General features: G+C 45.8%; 1 protein-coding gene across 1 annotated transcript in view; it reads right to left on the bottom strand.

Moving 5' to 3' along the window:
* Window positions 1-18,217, bottom strand: part of DCDC2C (doublecortin domain containing 2C) — a 62,914-nt gene that overhangs the window by 10,334 nt on the left and 34,363 nt on the right. Inside the window, exons 5-7 of the mRNA XM_036103412.2 lie at window positions 17,171-17,308; window positions 14,370-14,412; window positions 8,491-8,617 (exon numbers count right to left, since the gene is read on the bottom strand). Coding sequence (XP_035959305.2) covers window positions 8,491-8,617; window positions 14,370-14,412; window positions 17,171-17,308 — 308 coding nt within the window. The remainder of the gene's footprint in view (window positions 1-8,490; window positions 8,618-14,369; window positions 14,413-17,170; window positions 17,309-18,217) is intronic.

The raw sequence follows: 18,217 nt of genomic DNA, 5'->3' as shown, positions 1-18,217 counted from the left end.
TTCCATGCCCATTTGTTTGTAGATAAGGAGTGTGCCGAGGGCCCCACGCTTGGGACCATGCTCGGGGCCATGCTCAGGAGGGCCGTAGCTGGAACCTGGGCCAGCACACCTCGCCACTTCCTGGAGGGAAGGTGGGATGCGTGCCGGGCAGCCCCAGCCATGTTGGACAGGCTTTGCCAAGAAGGAAATTTTACACACACTGATTAAAATCTCTATTATGTTGATAGAGCATCTCAGGGACTATAGGTTCAATAGACTCTGGTCTTCGGCCCATCCTGGCCATGGTCAGGTTGCATCAGCACACTGTTGGCCATGCCCACCAGGCAGGAACGCTGTGAGAGCCCTGCGTCCAGACCAGGGCCTGGCGCACAGCCAGACAACACCGTCATCTGGGATGGGAAGGCCCAACGGGGGCGGGGAGCAGGAGAGAAGCACAGGGAGGTGGTCAAGATGTCACCTGGAAACTGGCAGAGGGTTCCCAGGAAGCTGAGAGACAATCGGAGCACAAAGAGGAGAAGCCGGACTCGCTGTGCATGGGGAGCACCAAGGGAGGGAAAGGCTTTAACAAAAATGATTTCCCCGAATCGTCGGATGCTGCAGCAAAGCAAAGGGGAGCCCTCCTTCCCCTGGTCCTGTCCTCTGCGTCACCAGCCACCACCAGCAAAGCACCTGTGATACACCCTGATGGGACTCGAGGTGGCCGGCTCCCAGCGGGGCTCCGCAGAATAGAAGCAGGAGCAGAACAAGTATTTTTTTTTTTAATTATTTCATTTTACGAGAAGCTTGGCAAGATGGTGGAGGAGCAGGAGACCTGGATTTCGTCTGGTCTCAGGAATTCAGCTGGATAGGGATCAAACCATTCTGAACACCTACAAACTCAACAGGAGATCGAAGAAAAGAATAGCAACAACTCTCTGAACAGAAAAGCGACCACTTTCTGGAAGGTAGGACGTGCGGAGAAGTGAATCCGAGGCGATATTCGGGAGGATAGACGGCGGGGGAGGGGCCTCCGTCGGCCGCTTCTGGCAAGTGATAGAGCTGCGGAGCACAAAACTGCAACTTTTAGAAGTCGGCTCTGCTGAGGGACGTCACTCTGGTGGCGAAGTGGGGGGTGGAACCCTCGCGGGACAGTGTGGTCTCAGGACCCTCGGGGTCACAGAAAGACCGGGGGTGCCTGAGTGCGGCAGAGCTCCCAGGGATCGGAGCGGGGAAGCCGGCTGCAGAGACGGAGCCCAGGCGTGGGCTCTCAGCTCGGGGTTGTCATAAACCGTGATCCGCGGCACAGTCGGGCCACTGCTCCTCCAGCAGGGACCCAACAAGCGGCAGATCCGGGGAGACTCACCTTCTTCCCCCGGGAGGAGAGGTGCGGGAGCGCACCGCGGGGATCTGCTGGGTTTGGAGACTCCACCCGGGGTCCGGTGCCAGATAGAAAGGCGCGGTCACAGGCCGGGTGAGCACGGAGTGCGGCCGGAGACCGGGGAGACGGGAGTGACTGACGGCTTTTCTCTGGGGGCTCACTGGGGAGCGGGACCCCGAGTTCTCAGCTCCGCCGGGGCGGAGACTGGGAGGCCGCCATTTTCACTCTCCGCCTCCAAAGCTGTACGGAAAGCTTGCAGGGAACAAAAGCTCCTGAGAGCAAACCCGAGCAGATTACTTAGCCTGGACCGGCAAGGGCGGGGCAATTCCGCCTCCGGCAAAGACATTTGGGAACCACGGCAACAGGCCCCTCCCCCAGAAGATCAGCGAGAACAGCCAGCCAAGACCAAGTTTACCGATCAATGAGAACGGCAGAACTCCAGCGCTAGGGGAACACTGCACAGAGAATCCATGGCTTTTTTACCATGATTCTGTAGTCTTTCAAAGTTAATTTTTTTTAACTTTCTTTTTCTTTTTGAATTTTTCTATTTCCCTTTTTCAACCAACATCTTAGCAATCCCTTTTTTAAAAATCTTTTTTATTTTTCATTTTTAGAGTCATATTCTATCCCTTCATAGTAGTTAACCTTATTTTTGATATATATATATATATATCTATATATATATATAAGTTGTTCTCTCTTTAAAATTTTGGGATACACTTTCTTCTAACAGACCAAAATATACCCTAAATCTCTAGTGTATGGCTTTGTTCTCGTCTCCTGCCTGATCCTTTTTTTTTCTTTTTTTAAATCGTTTTCTTTCTTTTTTCAACCAACTTCTTGTCTTATCAATTCCTTTTATAAAATCTTTTATAATTTTCATCTTTACAGTCATATTCCATCCCTTCATCGTATTTACCCTTATTTTTGTACATATATAAGTTTTTCTTTCTTTAAAATTTTGGGAGGCACTTTCTTCTAACAGACCAAAATACGCCCAAAATCTAGAGTGTGGCACTGATCTATGTACCAGCCTGATCATATTTGATCATATTCTGGTTTTTTTGTTTGTTTTTTGGTTTGTTTGTTTGTTTGTTTTTATCTTTTTCTTTTTCTTTTTTTTCCCTCTTTTTTCCTTCTTTCCCTTTCTTTTCCCCTGGTTTCAGGTCTCTTCTGATTTGTTTAGTGTATATTTTTCTGGTGTCGTTGTTACCCTGTTAGCATTTTGTTCTCTCATTCATCTATTGTCCTCTGGAAAAAATGAAAAGATTGAAAAAATCACCTCAAAAAAAAGAAAAAGGGGCGCCTGGGTGGCTCAGTCATTAAGCGTCTGCCTTCGGCTCAGGTCATGATCCCAGAGTCCTGGGATCAAGCCCCGCATTGGGCTCCCTGCTCCGCGGGAAGCCTGCTTCTCCCTCTCCCACTCCCCCTGCTTGTGTTCCCTCTCTCACTGTGTCTCTCTCTGTCAAATAAATAAATAAAATCTTTAAAAAAAAAAAAAAGAAAAAAAGAAAAAGAGGCAGTACCAACTGCCAGGGACCTAATCAATACGGACATTAATAAGATGTCAGAAATAGAGTTCAGAATGATGATTTTAAAGATACTAGCTGGGCTTGAAAAAAACATGGAAGTTATTAGAGAAACCCTTTCTAGAGAAATAAAAGAACTAAAATCTAACCAAGTTGAAATCAAAAAGGATATTAATGAGGTGCAATCAAAAATGGAGGCTCTAACTGCTAGGATAAATGAGGCAGAAGAAAGAATCAGTGATATAGAAGACCAAATGATGGAAAATAAAGAAGCTGAGAAAAAGAGAGATAAACAACTACTGGATCACGAGGGCAGAATTCGAGAGATAAGCGATACCATAAGACGAAACAACATTAGAATAATTGGGATCCCAGAAGAAGAAGAAAGAGAGAGAGGGGCAGAAGGTATAATGGAGCAAATTAGAGCAGAGAACTTCCCTAATTTGGGGAAGGAAACAGGCATCAAAATCCAGGAAGCACAGAGAACCTCTCTCAAAATCAATAAAAATAGGTCAACACCCCAACATCTAATAGTAAAACTTACGAGTCTCAGAGACAAAGAGAAAATCCTGAAAGCAGCTCGGGACAAGAGATATGTAACCTACAGTGGTAGAAACATTAGATTGGCAACAGACCTATCCACAGAGACCTGGCAGGCCAGAAAGGACTGGCAGGATATATTCAGAGCACTAAATGAGAAAAATATGCAGCCAAGAATACTATATCCAGCTAGGCTGTCATTGAAAATTGAAGGAGAGATAAAAAGCTTCCAAGACAAACAAAAACTAAAGGAATTTGCAAACAGGAAACCAGCCCTACAAGAAATATTGAAAGGGGTCCTCTAAGCAAAGAGAGAGCCTAAAAGCAACATAGACCAGAAAGGAACACAAACAATATACAGTAACAGTCACCTTACAGGCAATACAATGGCACTAAATTAATATCTTTCAATAGTTACTCTGAATATAAATGGGCTAAATGCCCCAATCAAAATACACAGGCTATCAGATTGGATAAAAAGACAAGACCCATCAATATGCTGTCTGCAAGAGACTCATTTAAGACCCAAAGACACCCCCAGATTGAAAGTGAGGGGGTGGAAAACCATTTACCATGCTAATGGACACCAAAAGAAAGCTGGGGTGGCAATCCTTATATCAGACAAATTAGATTTTAAACCAAAGACTATAATAAGAGATGGGGAAGGACACTATATCCTACTTAAAGGGTCTATCCAACAAGAAGATCTAACAATTGTAAATATCTATGCCCCTAACATGGGAGCAGCCAATTATATAAGCCAATTAATAACAAAAGCAAAGAAACATATCGACAACAATACAGTAATAGTGAGGGACTTTAACACCCCCCTCACAGAAATGGAGAGATCATCTAAGCAAAAGATCAACAAGGTAATAAAGACTTTAAATGACACACTGGACCAAATGGACTTCACAGACATATTCAGAGCATTCCATCCCAAAGCAACAGAATACACATTCTTCTCTAGTGCCCATGGAACATTCTTCAGAATAGATTACATCCTAGGTCACAAATCAGGTCTCAACCAGTACCAAAAGATTGGGATCAGTCCCTGCATATTTTCAGACCACAGTACATTGAAACTAGAACTCAATCACAATAGGAAAGTTGGAAAGAACTCAGATACATGGAGGCTAAAGAGCATCCTACTAAAGAATGAATGGGTCAACCAGGAAATTAAAGAAGAATTTAAAAAATTCATGGAAACAAATGAAAATGAAAACACAACTGTTCAAAATCTTTGGGATACAGCAAAGGCAGTCCTAAGAGGAAAGTATATAGCAATACAAGCATTTCTCAAGAAACAAGAAAGGTCTCAAATACACAACCTAACCCTACACCTAAAGGAGCTGGAGAAAGAACAGCAAATAAAGCCTAAACCCAGCAGGAGAAGAGAAATAATAAAGATCAGAGCAGAAATCAATGAAATAGAAACCAAAAGAATAGTAGAACACATCAACGAAACTAGGAGCTGGTTCTTTGAAAGAATTAATAAAATTGATAAACCCCTGGCCAGATTTACCAAAAAGAAAAGAGAAATGACCCAAATCAACAAAATCATGAATGAAAGGGAGAGATCACAACCAACACCAAAGAAATACAAACAATTATAAGAACATATTGTGAGCAACCATATGCCAGCAAATTAGATAATCTGGAAGAAATGGATGCATTCCTAGAGATGTATCAACTACCAAAACTGAACCAGAAAGAAATAGAAAACCTGAACAGACCTATAACCACCAAGAAAACTGAAGCAGTCGTCAAAAATCTCCCAACAAACAAAAGCCCAGGGCCAGATGGCTTCCCAGGGGAATTCTACCAAACATTTCAAGAAGAATTAATACCTATTCTTCTGAAACTGTTCCAAAAAATAGAAATGGAAGGAAAACTTCCCATCTCATTTTATGAGGCCACCATTACCTTGATCCCAAAACCAGAGACCCCATCAAAAAGGAGAATTACAGACCAATATCCTTGATGAACATGGATGCAAACATTCTCACCAAAATACTAGCCAATAGGATACAACAGTACATTAAAAGGATTATTCACCACGACCAAGTGGGATTTATCCCTGGGCTGCAAGGTTGGTTCAACATCAGCAAATCAATGTGATACAATACATTAATAAAAGAACAAGAACCATACGGGCCTCTCAACAGATGCAGAAATAGCATTTGATAAAGTACAGCATCCTTTCTTGATCAAAACTCTTCAGAGTATAGGGATAGAGGGCACATACCTCAATATCTTAAAAGCCATCTATGAAAAACCCACAGCAAATATCATTCTCAATGGGGAAAAACTGAGAGCTTTCCCCCTAAGGTCAGGAACACGGCAGGGATGTCCACTATTGCCACTGCTATTCAACGTAGTATTAGAAGTCCTAGCCACAGCAATCAGACAACAAAAAGAAATAAAAGGCATCTGAATTGGCAAAGAAGAAGTCAAACTCTCACTCTTTGCAGATGATATGATACTTTATGTGGAAAACCCAAAAGACTCCACCCCAAAACTGCTAGAACTCATACAGGAATTCAGTCAAGTGGCAGGATATAAAATTAATGCACAGAAATCAGTGGCATTCCCATACACCAACAACAAGACAGAAGAAAGAGAAATTAAGGAGTCGATCCCATTTACAATTGCACCCAAAACCATAAGATACCTAGGAATAAATCTAATCAAAGAGGCAAAGAATCTGTACTCAGAAAACTATAAAATACCCATGAAAGAAATTGAAGACACAAAGAAATGGAAAAACGTTCCATGCTCATGGATTGGAAGAACAAATATGGTGAAGATGTCAATGCTACCTAGAGCAATCTACACAGTCAATGCAATCTCTATCAAAATACCATCCACTTTTTTCAAAGAAATGGAACAAATAATCCTAAAATTTGTATGGAACCAGAAAAGACCCCAAATGGCCAGAGGAATGCTGAAAAAAGAAAAGCAAAGCTGGCAGCATCACGATTCCGGACTTCCAGCTCTATTACAAAGCTGTCATCATCAAGACAGTATGGCATTGGCATAAAAACAGACACATAGATCAATGGAACAGAATAGAGAGCCCAGAAATGGACCCTCAACTCTATGGTCAACTAATCTTCGACAAAGCAGGAAAGAATGTCCAATGGAAAAAAGACAGTCTCTTCAACAAATGGTGTTGGGAAAATTGGACAGCCACATGCAGAAGAATGCAACTGGACCATTTCCTTACACCACACACAAAAATAGACTCCAAATGGTTGAAAGACCTCAATGTGAGACAGGAGTCCATCAAAATCCTAAAGGAGAACACAGGCAGCAACCTCTTTGACCTCAGCCGCAGCAACTTCTTCCTAGAAACATCGCCGAAGGCAAGGGAAGCAAGGGCAAAAATGAACTATTGGGACTTCATCAAGGTAAAAAGCTTTTGCAAAGCAAAGGAAACAGTCAACAAAACCAAAAGACAACCGACAGAATGGGAGAAGATATTTGCAAATGACATATCAGATAAAGGGCTAGTATCCAAAATCTATAAAGAACTTATCAAACTCAACACCCAAAGAACAAAGAATCCAATCAAGAAATGGGCAGAAGACATGAACAGACATTTTTCCAAAGAAGATGTCCAAATGGCCAACAGATACATGAAAAAGTTTCAACATCGCTCAGCATCAGGGAAATCCAAATCAAAACCTCAATGAGATACCACCTCACACCAGTCAGAATGGCTAAAATTAACAAGTCAGGAAATGACAGATGTTGGCGGGGATGTGGAGAGAGGGAAACCCTCTTACACTGTTGGTGGGAATGCAAGCTGGTGCAGCCACTCTGGAAAACAGTATGGAGGTTCCTCAAAAAGTTGAAAATAGAGCTACCATACGATCCAGCAATTGCACTACTGGGTATTTTCCCCAAAAATACAAATGTAGGGATCCGAAGGGGTACGTGCACCCCGATGTTTATAGCAGCAATGTCCACAATAGCCAAACTGTGGAAAGAACCAAGATGTCCATCGACAGATGAATGGATAAAGAAGATGTGGTATATATACACAATGGAATATTATACAGCCATCAAAAGGAATGAGATCTTGCCATTTGCAACGACGTGGATAGAACTGGAGGGTGTTATGCTGAGCGAAATAAGTCAGTCAGAGAAAGACATATATCATATGACCTCACTGATATGAGGAATTCTTAATCTCAGGAAACAAACTGAGGGTTGCTGGAGTGGTGGGGGTGAGAGGGATGGGGTGGTTGGGTGATAGACACTGGGGAGGGTATGTGCTATGGTGAGCACTGTGAATTGTGCAAGACTGTTGAATCACAGACCTGTACCTCTGAAACAAATAATACATTATATGTTTAAAAAAAAAGAAGAAGAAGATAGCAGGAAGGGGAAAATGAAGGGGGGGAAATGGGAGGGGGAGATGAACCATGAGAGACTATGGACTCTGAGAAACAGACTGAGGGTTCTAGAGGGGAGGGGGGTGGGAGGATGGGTTAGCCTGATGATGGGTATTAAAGAGGGCATGTACTGAATGGAGCACTGGGTGTTATATGCAAACAATGAATCATGGAACACTACATCAAAAACTAATGATGTAATGTATGGTGATTGACCTAACATAATAAAAAAAATGCTACTTTTTCTATTAAAAAAAAAAAAAGTAAACCCAAACAGTTCAGGTGGATTTGAGTTTCATGTTTTCCTCCAAAGGCTGATTTGTTCGCAGGTTGTTTGCTGTGTCACCAGTCCTCAGGGGAGAGCACGCCCACCCAGATGTTCACAGAGAGGATAGAAATCCTGCATCAATCTGGGAGGGCTTCCTTGGTGGAGAAGCCCATTGCCTTCGTCACTAGGATTTTGTTTCTCTCCTCTCACTACCACGGCCCCTGGAGCTGAATGTCTCATTAATAAATCAGATCGTCACTAGTGAAGTTTTAAAATCAGACAGTTACAAGCTATAGCTTTGCAGTATGAAACTGGCTCGGAAGAAGAAAAAAAAACACATTCTTCAAATGGTAGCACTTTTTAATGCCCACAGCCAAATGAAATTCACATTACCTGCGCCGCTTTGCATTAAAGGTTCTACTAGCATTTTCTTCTTTCCCTCTTTGGCATAAAAAACAGAATCCTGTTCCTTATGGGGAATGTTGTTGTATTTATGAGGTTCTTTTCCTTTGGAATCCTCCTAAGGTACAAATTAAGAATAAAAAGTATGTGAGAAACAGCAGTGTACCATGAGTCTTTTTTTTTTTTTTAAGATTTTATTTATTTATTTGACAGAGAGAGACACAGCGAGAGAGGGAACACAAGCAGGGGGAGGGGGAGAGGGAGAAGCAGGCTTCCCACCGGGCAGGGAGCCCGATGAGGGGCTGAATTCCAGGACCCTGGGATCATGACTCAAGCCGAAGGCAGACACTTAACAACTGAGCCACCCAGGTGCCCCAAAAATCACTGTTTTCAACACCTACAAAACTATTCCCACTGGAACCTCTGAGCAAGGCGCAGCATCTCTGATAAAAGGATATTAAACATGTGGTAGGTTTGTTTTGGACTGAGATAAAGGGAAACTCAGATGGTCCAAAAAAAAAAATCTGCAGACAGTAATGACCGAGCAGGAGGGGATCACAGTGGAAGATGAGCTAATTCTGAGCATCATCCCAGCTCCGTCCCAAAAACTGTCTTCATAATACAAACCACCTTTCCAGTTTTCCTGTTTTCTGTCTTTACTGAACACAGGCAGAACTATATAAATCAAGATTTCTCCTGAGCTCTCTATGGCACCTCCCTATAACATCAGTATATTTATGAGGCAAACGACCAGCTGTTTTATCCTTGCAGAAATTAAAGTGCATAAAATAATTCCGCAACCAAATACAAGAACCAAGCGAAATCTTTCTACCTACTTTAATGGGCTTTCCTAAAAGTTGAAATCATGCTCATATGTATAGGAAACAGATCTTGGCAAAACTCGTCTTAGAAACAGAACACAGTGCACACTGCTTGTGTTTTGGGGGCAGCTGGGGGTTGGGATTCATCTATTCCTTGCAACCATTTTCCCGATCCTCAGCCTCTACGACAAGACACCCTGTATTTACTGTTACCTCTAAAGTACTACCCGAAGGACAGTGACACAGGAAGAGTCCCACCCTCCTCACAAGGACACAAAGCAACCCTGGTGCAGAGCAAAGCGCACAGCGAAAGCCAAGACCGTTGCAGCCTGGCCACCGGCCACCGGCCCCGCCACGAGGAGATGAGCTGGTCCACAGTGCCCTGCAAAGGTGTCAGGTGCTGCTTTTCCATTTCATTAATCTTTTCCCCCATTAAAAACATTCTCAGGAAACATACCCGAGGCACACTGTGTTCATTTCTCTGCAGTGCTGTGGGGACTATCATTTTTCTCTGGAGCCTATTTCATTCGATCTAGCCAAACTTCAATGCTGTTGTAACAGATAGTCTTGCTCAGGCACATGAAATGCAGCCCCCCAAGGTAATGTGGATGAAGTAGAGAGTTTGTCTAGTGGAGGAACAGCAACCACCTAGCTGAGTTCAGAGTCGGGCCACTCCCAGGAGGAAAGCCAGCGCTGCACGCTGAAGACCTCCCACCAGCTTCCGGAGTGAATGTCCTGCTTCCAAGTGGGCCGGGGTCCGCCATCAGAGAACCAGCCCCTACACCAAGCATTAATAAATTGGAACATTAGCTGACATTTGAACCTGACTGTTGCCTCTTCAGGCCACTAGAAGGAGACACAAATGCAGCCTTGGATGTTGTGTGATACTGCTACGGTCCCGACGTTATTAGCTGCAAGTGTCAGCTCCAACACACTTGTTCCACGCTGCACTTTACAGTTCAGTCCTGGTCATTAAAGTGTGGGTGTCCCGTGGCGTGCATCTCTCTGACTGTTTCACACCCGTGTGCACACAGGCACACACAGGAGCCTTTAATTTGTCAATGTGTTATCTCCTGTTCATTTCTGTTCACTACCAACATTTGCGCTCTGTGCCCAGAAGAGAAGTAGGTAATATTAACATTCTGGTTGTGGATGTGATATAAATACAATGCTTATTAATTATTTACTGACATTTTACAGAGGCGTGCACATTAAAATATTCATTTTAATATAGGAAAGCAGTTTTAAACATTTATTAAATTGGCCTCACTTCCTTGGAAAGTAATAGATCCAAAATCATGGTAAATGAGTTGCTGAAAACTGAATCTTATCTAACGAGATAAGAATAGGTTCACTCAGTTAATTTCCTAGGACTCAACAGTCACGGCTCAAGTTAACGGACACCTGGAGCCCCAGAAGCTTCTCCAACATTCCCACATCCACAGTCACCCAGACACCTGTGCTCCTGGCCATTATGTTTCTTCTCATTTCATGGAATCAAATGCCATGAATCATAAGACACGTGGTTATTTTACATGTCGCTAAGAAACAAAGCAAACTACCAGGTAAACTATGTCACATGGCTTCCCTGTTACCTGGAAGTTCTGTTTTCTACTGAAATAGCCCTTTCAGAACTTTTAGACACAGATTTTTATCACATAGCACATCTGGATGTAAAGCAAGAGAACAAGGCCACAGAAATAAATTGCTCAACTCCTCTCAAGATTCTACACCCAGAGTCGGGCTCTTTTGAGCCATTTCTGCGTTGGAACTGAGTATGTCTGTGCTTTGCCAGGCAGTGTGGACAGAGTGCACCACTATGATCTCTGGAATTTTCTTCCAAGCTGCTCTGCACGTTTCGAGGCTGGTGCTTTCTTGCCTGGAGCACAGGAAGCAAGCCTTCTGCATCTGCCTCAGTAATAAGACGTGGTGGACAAATGTGGCAGAGTGCTTCCTGGCCACCAAACCCCCTCTCTGGATGCAGACGAGGTGTGCATATCTTGACTGCATGCCTCCACTAAGGGAGGGTCTCTTTCTCTACCTCCCAGAACTTTGCAACCACGGGGACAATGACCAGCACCAACGTCCAGATGTGCTCCTAAAGCCAGCCTAGACCTTGCAGCCCAGCAACCCCTGCAGCTAAACGCAGCCTGTAAGGAAGCCTGGTGCAGCTGGCCCAAGACCCACCCAGCCAACACGCAGGACTTGGCTGCGTTAATCCCCTAGGGCGTGGCTCGTTACACTGTAACAGATTACTGAGCCTGCATCTTCAGCTGCACACGGTAACTTCCTGTCTCAGGTTCATCAAAGAGTTGGTTGTTCCTTTGGAAAAATATAAAGAATTAAAGAAGAACGTACCCCACTAGCATAAAATTGCTGTTCTTTGTCCCTTTCTGGGAATACAATTTTTCACTTCGATTCTGAATCATATCAACATCGTCTTGAGGACGTTTGCAGCAGCGACGCTCAACACGTGTAGCGTGCCAACCATGCACACGCCTCAGCTGAAGAGACGGGCTCACCGTGACGACAGTGAAACCACACATGACCGCTAACAGCAGCGGTCAGAGGCCATCTACGTAGGAGGCACCCCACTTCCCACAGAAAACAAATCAAAGAAGTTTAGTAAGAGAGATGTGGAAAGCCTAGCACACGCACATAAAGAAGCAATCGTACTTTCCATAATATGGTTGCTGTGACTAATTCTAAAACCCAGCCTCAAAAAATAAAATAAAATAAAACAAAACAAATTAAAATAAAATAAAACCCAGCCTCATGCAGCCAGAGAAGCCTGGGCTAGTTTTCATCCTCAAAAATGCACCTGTTCTTCACATGGGGCAAAGGTTTGTAAGGACTGAATTCTCAGCTCAACATACCATGTAGACCTCCACACGGGGAGCAATGAATAAGGTAAAATACCTTGACAGGCATTAATACAACAAACGCAGAGATTTTACATCAACCTTTGTTAAAATCAATACCTGTTGTATTCTTTTAGGAATTCCCGTTTTTTCTGGAATAAAATGTGTTTGCTCTGTTGTTACATGCCTTGTCATACATCATGGAATATTTTCAATGATAGATTTATTTTTTCTAAAATAACACTTTTTATTTGCATTGCAGGGTATGCATGTTTGTGATGATTCCGTTTAAAGATTCTCAATGTTACATATCATCCTTAAAACCTGTTAACTTTCCCAGTGATCTCTTTCCAAAAGAGAAGAGAAAGAACTATAGGCGATATCAGAACAAACATGTCCCAAATTTTAGACCAAATAGAACAAATATTTAATAAAAGGAAAAGAAAACACTATCCCTACCTATCAGGACCCAGAGTCAGAACAACATAATGAAATGAGGACATAACAAAACGACCTCGGACTCCTGGCTCCGTTCTCTGTGCTCAGAGGCTTCCCACACCATTAAAATATGGGATTCCAAGGTTGTACCACTCAGGCTAAGTTTCAACATTCAAACTCAGCGCCCACAGCTGAGAAAACTCTGTACATCCACGTCGGCTCCTTTTCCACCTGGAACATCTGCCCCCTTCTCTGAGCCACGTTAGGACCTGTGCCCCATTTGCGGATCTCCATGTGTCGATTACCCTTTCCTGCAAACCATCACCCTATGCATGAGACTCATTCACACAAACATTTTATCATGAAACAAGTCTGTGTCATCCAATCACACGCGATGAAGCTCATCCTTAGGGCAGAATCGTGTCTATTGGTTCTGTGTTCTCGACGATTCTCGTTCACTCATTCACCCAACAAACACTTAATACTAAAGGCGATCCATAGAGAAAGAAAACTGAAAATAAATAAGATGATCATTCAGCTCAGGAAGTTACCAAAATAACCAGAGTCAATTCAGAAAAACCTTGATGCCAAAGCCAGACAAGGACCACATGAAGAAGCAGCACTGGAGACAAATCTCATTATGAATAGACATGCAAAAATCCCTCACAAAATTGAGCAAAGTGTATTCTGAAGAGCATTTTTTAGCAGTAGGGCTTTTTCAGTGAAGGTGGTAGGATGAGGACTGCCGCTGTGAACTCAGGGTAAAGAGTCAGGTCAGCTGTGTCCTTACCTCCAGCGACACTGAGCTCCTTCAGTGCAAGTGTGGACAGGCAAGGGGCTGGGCTCATCCAAGGCTGGACTCTTGCCAGGCAAATAGCGGGGTGGTTCAGAGGGTAAGGAAGCCAAAGTATTTCCAAGACAGTGGCTAAGATGGCAGTTACGAAATCTGAACTGCACCAGGGGAAAAGCCACGTCGAGGGCTGGCCGTGAGATGTTGGGAAAGAATAGGTCAATACGTGGGGGGGGTCAATACGCGGCTGATGAGCCTCCAGAGGGAGGTGCCTGCGCAAAGGAGCTGAAAGCTGGGGACGGGCAGAGAGTAGGCGCTCAACAGCTTTACTGAATGAATAGTAATGTCAGGGAGCCACTGAAATTGCGTTTTTATAAGATGGGTGGGGGTGTGTGGTCATCACACGTACGGGCGGTAAGACCCGTATGGCCGCCAAGATCTGGCTTCTGCCTGCCTTCCCAGGCTCGTATCCTGACACTTGCTGGCCACTCTTCTCGTGCTGTCTGTGTCACACCGCGTGCAGATAAGCACACACTGTGAGCGCTTCTCACCTCTGCACCTGACGTGCCCCCTCCCTGCTGCCCCCAGGCCCAGGGCTGCCACACCAGGCTTGGCCCTTCTCCCTCCTGTCTGTCCCTACGCTCTGAGCCACATCTCGTGGCTGCAGACACAGCCCGGAAGCTCCGGGCCCCACCGCCGGGGCTGGCCTGGGGGCGTCCTTGTCACGTGTCCCCAAGCACCGTTCTCATCTTCACTGTGTGAAAAGGACTTACTGGGGTTTTTTAGAGAGAAAGAGCGTGAGCAGTCAGGGGCAGAGGGAGAGAGAGAATCCCAGGCAGGTTCCACACTCAGCACGGAGCCCAACATGGGGCTCGATCCCAGGAGACCATGACCTGAGCCGAAATCAAGAGTCAGACGCCCAACCAACAGAGCCACCCAGGCACCCTGAAAAGGACTTACTTTTTTCTTTCTTTGTGAGTATTTCTCGATGTCTGCATACTTTCTGAAAGACAAAAGAGTCAGCTATAAATGTGTAAAAGTCAGCCAAAAAACATCTTTCTAAAATTGTAGGCTGCAGCCTTGGCTTTCAGGAGGGCAAGGCCCCGCGGAAGGCCCATCCAGTCCCCCCTTCATCACGAGGTCACATCAACAGCATTTCCCCGCCTCAGAATGGAAGGGGCCCCCACTGAGGTTGGCTCAGTCTCCTTCCTCGAGACCTTGGAAAGTCCGATGGATTTCCATTTCTATCAGGGTGAGTGGCACTATGTTTACAGGCACCTTCTGCCCTGAAGCTTGTATACGGTCGTGGGGGGACATCCTAACACGTTTGAGGTTTCGGGCAGTTGACAGTCACTCACACAAACATGGGTTTTTCATGCAACTCTCACAGGGAACCGTGGTACATGCGTCATGTTCTCCCTGGGCTGGAGAGGAAGCACGGCTCGGGGACATGAGGGTTTAGTCAATGCCGCACCCTGACCAGTGGAAGAACAGAGACTCCAAGCCCATCCAAAACCCAGCCCAGCCTCCTCCCACCACTGACAGACCCCTTGTCTAACTGCCACCTTTTGCTCTGATGCGGCCCGGGATGCACACCCCGCTCCTAATTCTTCTGTTTGGGGGCTGAACCCGCCAGTGCTACGCACGGGGCGGAACACTCTGGCACCCCGCTCTCCAGCAGAAGGGCACCTCCCGGGTCCACGTCGTGGGTGGGGAACAGACCTCAGTCTCTTAGCAACTCTGTGGACTCGTTTCTTCTTTGGTGAGGGAGAAAGATATTTAAGCAAACAATAGACCCGGTTCAGGGTTCAACACATGAACAGGTGACAGGGAAAAACAGAACACATGGAGAGCCGGGGGGCTCGTGTGGGGAGCAGGGGACACGGGAGCAGAGAGGGCCGTGCATCTCAGCTCAACAGCCCCTAAGGTATTTCTACCCACCATGCAGTTAGGACAATCAGCAATGAATTAGCAAGTGGATAAAATCAGGAAATAGCCCTGCTTGCCAGGCATGTGGCAGGACCCCAACCTAACCATCGGCTGTGGGGTCATTGTCTATGGACAGGACAAAAGAAGCCATTCTCTGCCTCACAGTAGAAACCCTAACAGCAGCTGAGTGCAAACAGATACCTCCCGGGAGGTGTCTCAGCTTCCCAGGCTCTGGGCCAGGGAACTTACAGGGTGCATGCGGGTGAAACCATCTGATGAACACTGACACCTCTTTTTCTTTGCTCAAGATAATGACCATGAGAAGCGTGATGGAGAAGCAGCTGCAGGGAAGGTCCCTGACAGGCCCTCACATAGTTGCTATGACTGCACGTAGTTCAAACACAGCCATGGGGCTGAGCGGTCAAGGCTGCAAAATCCCACCATCAGCAGGAAATTGCCCCTCCCAGCCAGCCCCAGAAATCAGGAGCTCCCTCGGGGCAGGAACGGGGACTGGGTGCCCGAGTCACACACCGCGTCCCACAGCCTCCTGGAAGGAGGGCTACGTGTACATTGCAGGGAGGCGCCTGACACCCAGGTACCAAAATAGGGAGGAGCAGAGCCCCGCCTTCCAGGGCAGGTGACAAAGGGCGTGGCTGGCAGGGCACAGTCCCCTGGGGCTCACGGTCTGCTGGCAGGCATATCCAAGGCGGTCTGCCTGTCATCCCATGCCCCATCCTGTCATCCCATAGGACCCAGAGGCAAAGAAATCAGACTCAGCCCTAATACCGGGGCTTTAATCTGGGACAAAAATCAAGGATTTGGATCAGTACATACCGCTGAACTCCACAGTCTTGCAGGTCACCTCCTTCCTGACCCTGGCCCACTACTGAACCTGGACACCCAGTATGGACACACAGGAGCCCATTAGGAGCTGCAGCTGCTGAGGGCCCCAGACTAATAACCACCAAAGTCTCTCTAAGGAAGCATCAAGTGCAATTGTGCCCTGGGAACGTAAGTCAGACCACCTCATCAGGGGACTTCAAGGTCCTTGAATAATGAGAACTGCAGATGGACAGAGTCCACACCTGTCTATGTGAGCATCCGTGCAGGACTCTGGGCAAGCAGGTCAGGGCCCAATGCTGGGCTGTTCTTCACAGTAAAGCCACTGGGCATCCCTCAGGCAGGAGCCCACAGGAGAACATTATGCACTAATCACAAGAACTTGGCCAAATTCAGATGGCAAGCAGGAGAGTGAGCAAACTGCCCCAGGAAGGGACAGCCAACCGTCTAGTTCTCTGGTGACGGGAGGGGGACTCCACCAATGCTTTCATCTTCCTTGTAGACGTTCCCGCAAGTGCACAAATACACACACCGTGGTGCAGCCCGTTAGCCTGGGCCAGGATCCACTATAACCATCACCACTGGTTTCATCACTAGGGCCCGCTGCCCCACACCAACTCCGGAGTCCAGGTCAGGGGAAGCCGGCCAAAGGAAGAAAACAGAACAAGGTGCTGGATGGAGGCTGAGCTACCACGACTGTGTCCCGGGGCCAATGTGTTTTGCAGGCTGAGGTTCTTTCTGTCTGAGACTCCCAGTGTCCCCCCACCGGCAGTTCGCTCAACACAAGGGCTCACTGTCCTTGTGACAACATCACACAACAGGGGTCCTCGTGCCTCACTGTGAAAATCCAAAACTGTGTCCTATATAAAATGAGAATATCAATTTTCACTCCAGAAAAACAGCCAAGAGCTGAACAGGCTGTACTTGGGGGCGATACTGGGGAAAAGGCAAACTCTACCAACTCGGGAGGGAAAGGTAAGAAATGTGCTCACTGTTGGACCTCACTGGGCACCTTGGAGGATTTCCAGTAAGGGAAATATTTGAAGGTCTCCAGTCCTGCGGCAACATAGAAGTGGTTGTCTTGCAGATCCTTCGAGTTGTCCAAGAGATGCCCATTCATGGTAAATAATCTGTGAACAGAGCAAGAACCGGCTGGAGACTTCAAGCAGTGACCTCAGGGCTGGGGGCATTTCTGCAGACAATATGACCGGGATGTGGGCTACTGGCAAGCCCTGAAAGCGTAGGAAAGCGTAATCCAAATGGGCTAATTAAACCCCATGGGAGCTGCCCTTCCAAGGTTAGGCTTGTTTTCCATTTTTAGGTTTTTTAATTAAAGTATATTTTTAATTATGTACAAGTACTCAGAGGCCCTTGAGAACATTTTAAGCTCTTGGTTGGTGTTCAATTAATTTTAATAACAGCAAAAATTAATACAAATTGGCTTATATTGTTATAACAATACCTGGAAAACAGACTGGTATTTTATTAGCAAATAATATGCCTTTCTATAAGCACCAAAAGACTAATTTTTGTCTCCCTTTTATTCTGTACTCTTTTTTGGCAAGTATTCATTCACTCATTCATTCATGTAAGAAATGATTCAATTCACTCAGTGTTGAGCATCTTTATGCACTGGACAACGAGGTGGGCACTGTGTTGGATATAACTATGAGTAAGGAAGTCACTGCTACCCCCAAAGTCAGGGTTTGTACACAAACCTATAAACACAAATGTGACCAGCGAAGGGCAAAGATCCAGACTTCCAAGAGGAGGAAAACCGGACTCAACTGTAGGCCTCACAGAGGCGGGGGCAAGCTGTGGGGTGGGGAGGGTGGGAGGTTTCCTCATGGGACGACGGGTAAAGCCATCTGGGGTAGCAGGAGGGGCCTGGGCCAAAGGCCAGAACGCAGGGGTTGACTGTCACTGAAGGGGAAAGGCACACACGGAACTTGCACAGAGAATTCTGGAGCCTGGAATATTCTAGGGAGAGGAATTGATCATTGAGTTCGCCACAGTGATGGGAGACTGCCGTGGGAGAG

This window comes from Halichoerus grypus, chromosome 10 (genome assembly GCF_964656455.1).
Source record: "Halichoerus grypus chromosome 10, mHalGry1.hap1.1, whole genome shotgun sequence".
Classification (NCBI taxonomy): domain Eukaryota; kingdom Metazoa; phylum Chordata; class Mammalia; order Carnivora; family Phocidae; genus Halichoerus; species Halichoerus grypus.
The sequence above is the reverse complement of the archived record's forward strand: the minus strand, read 5'-3'. Positions and strand labels throughout refer to the sequence as shown.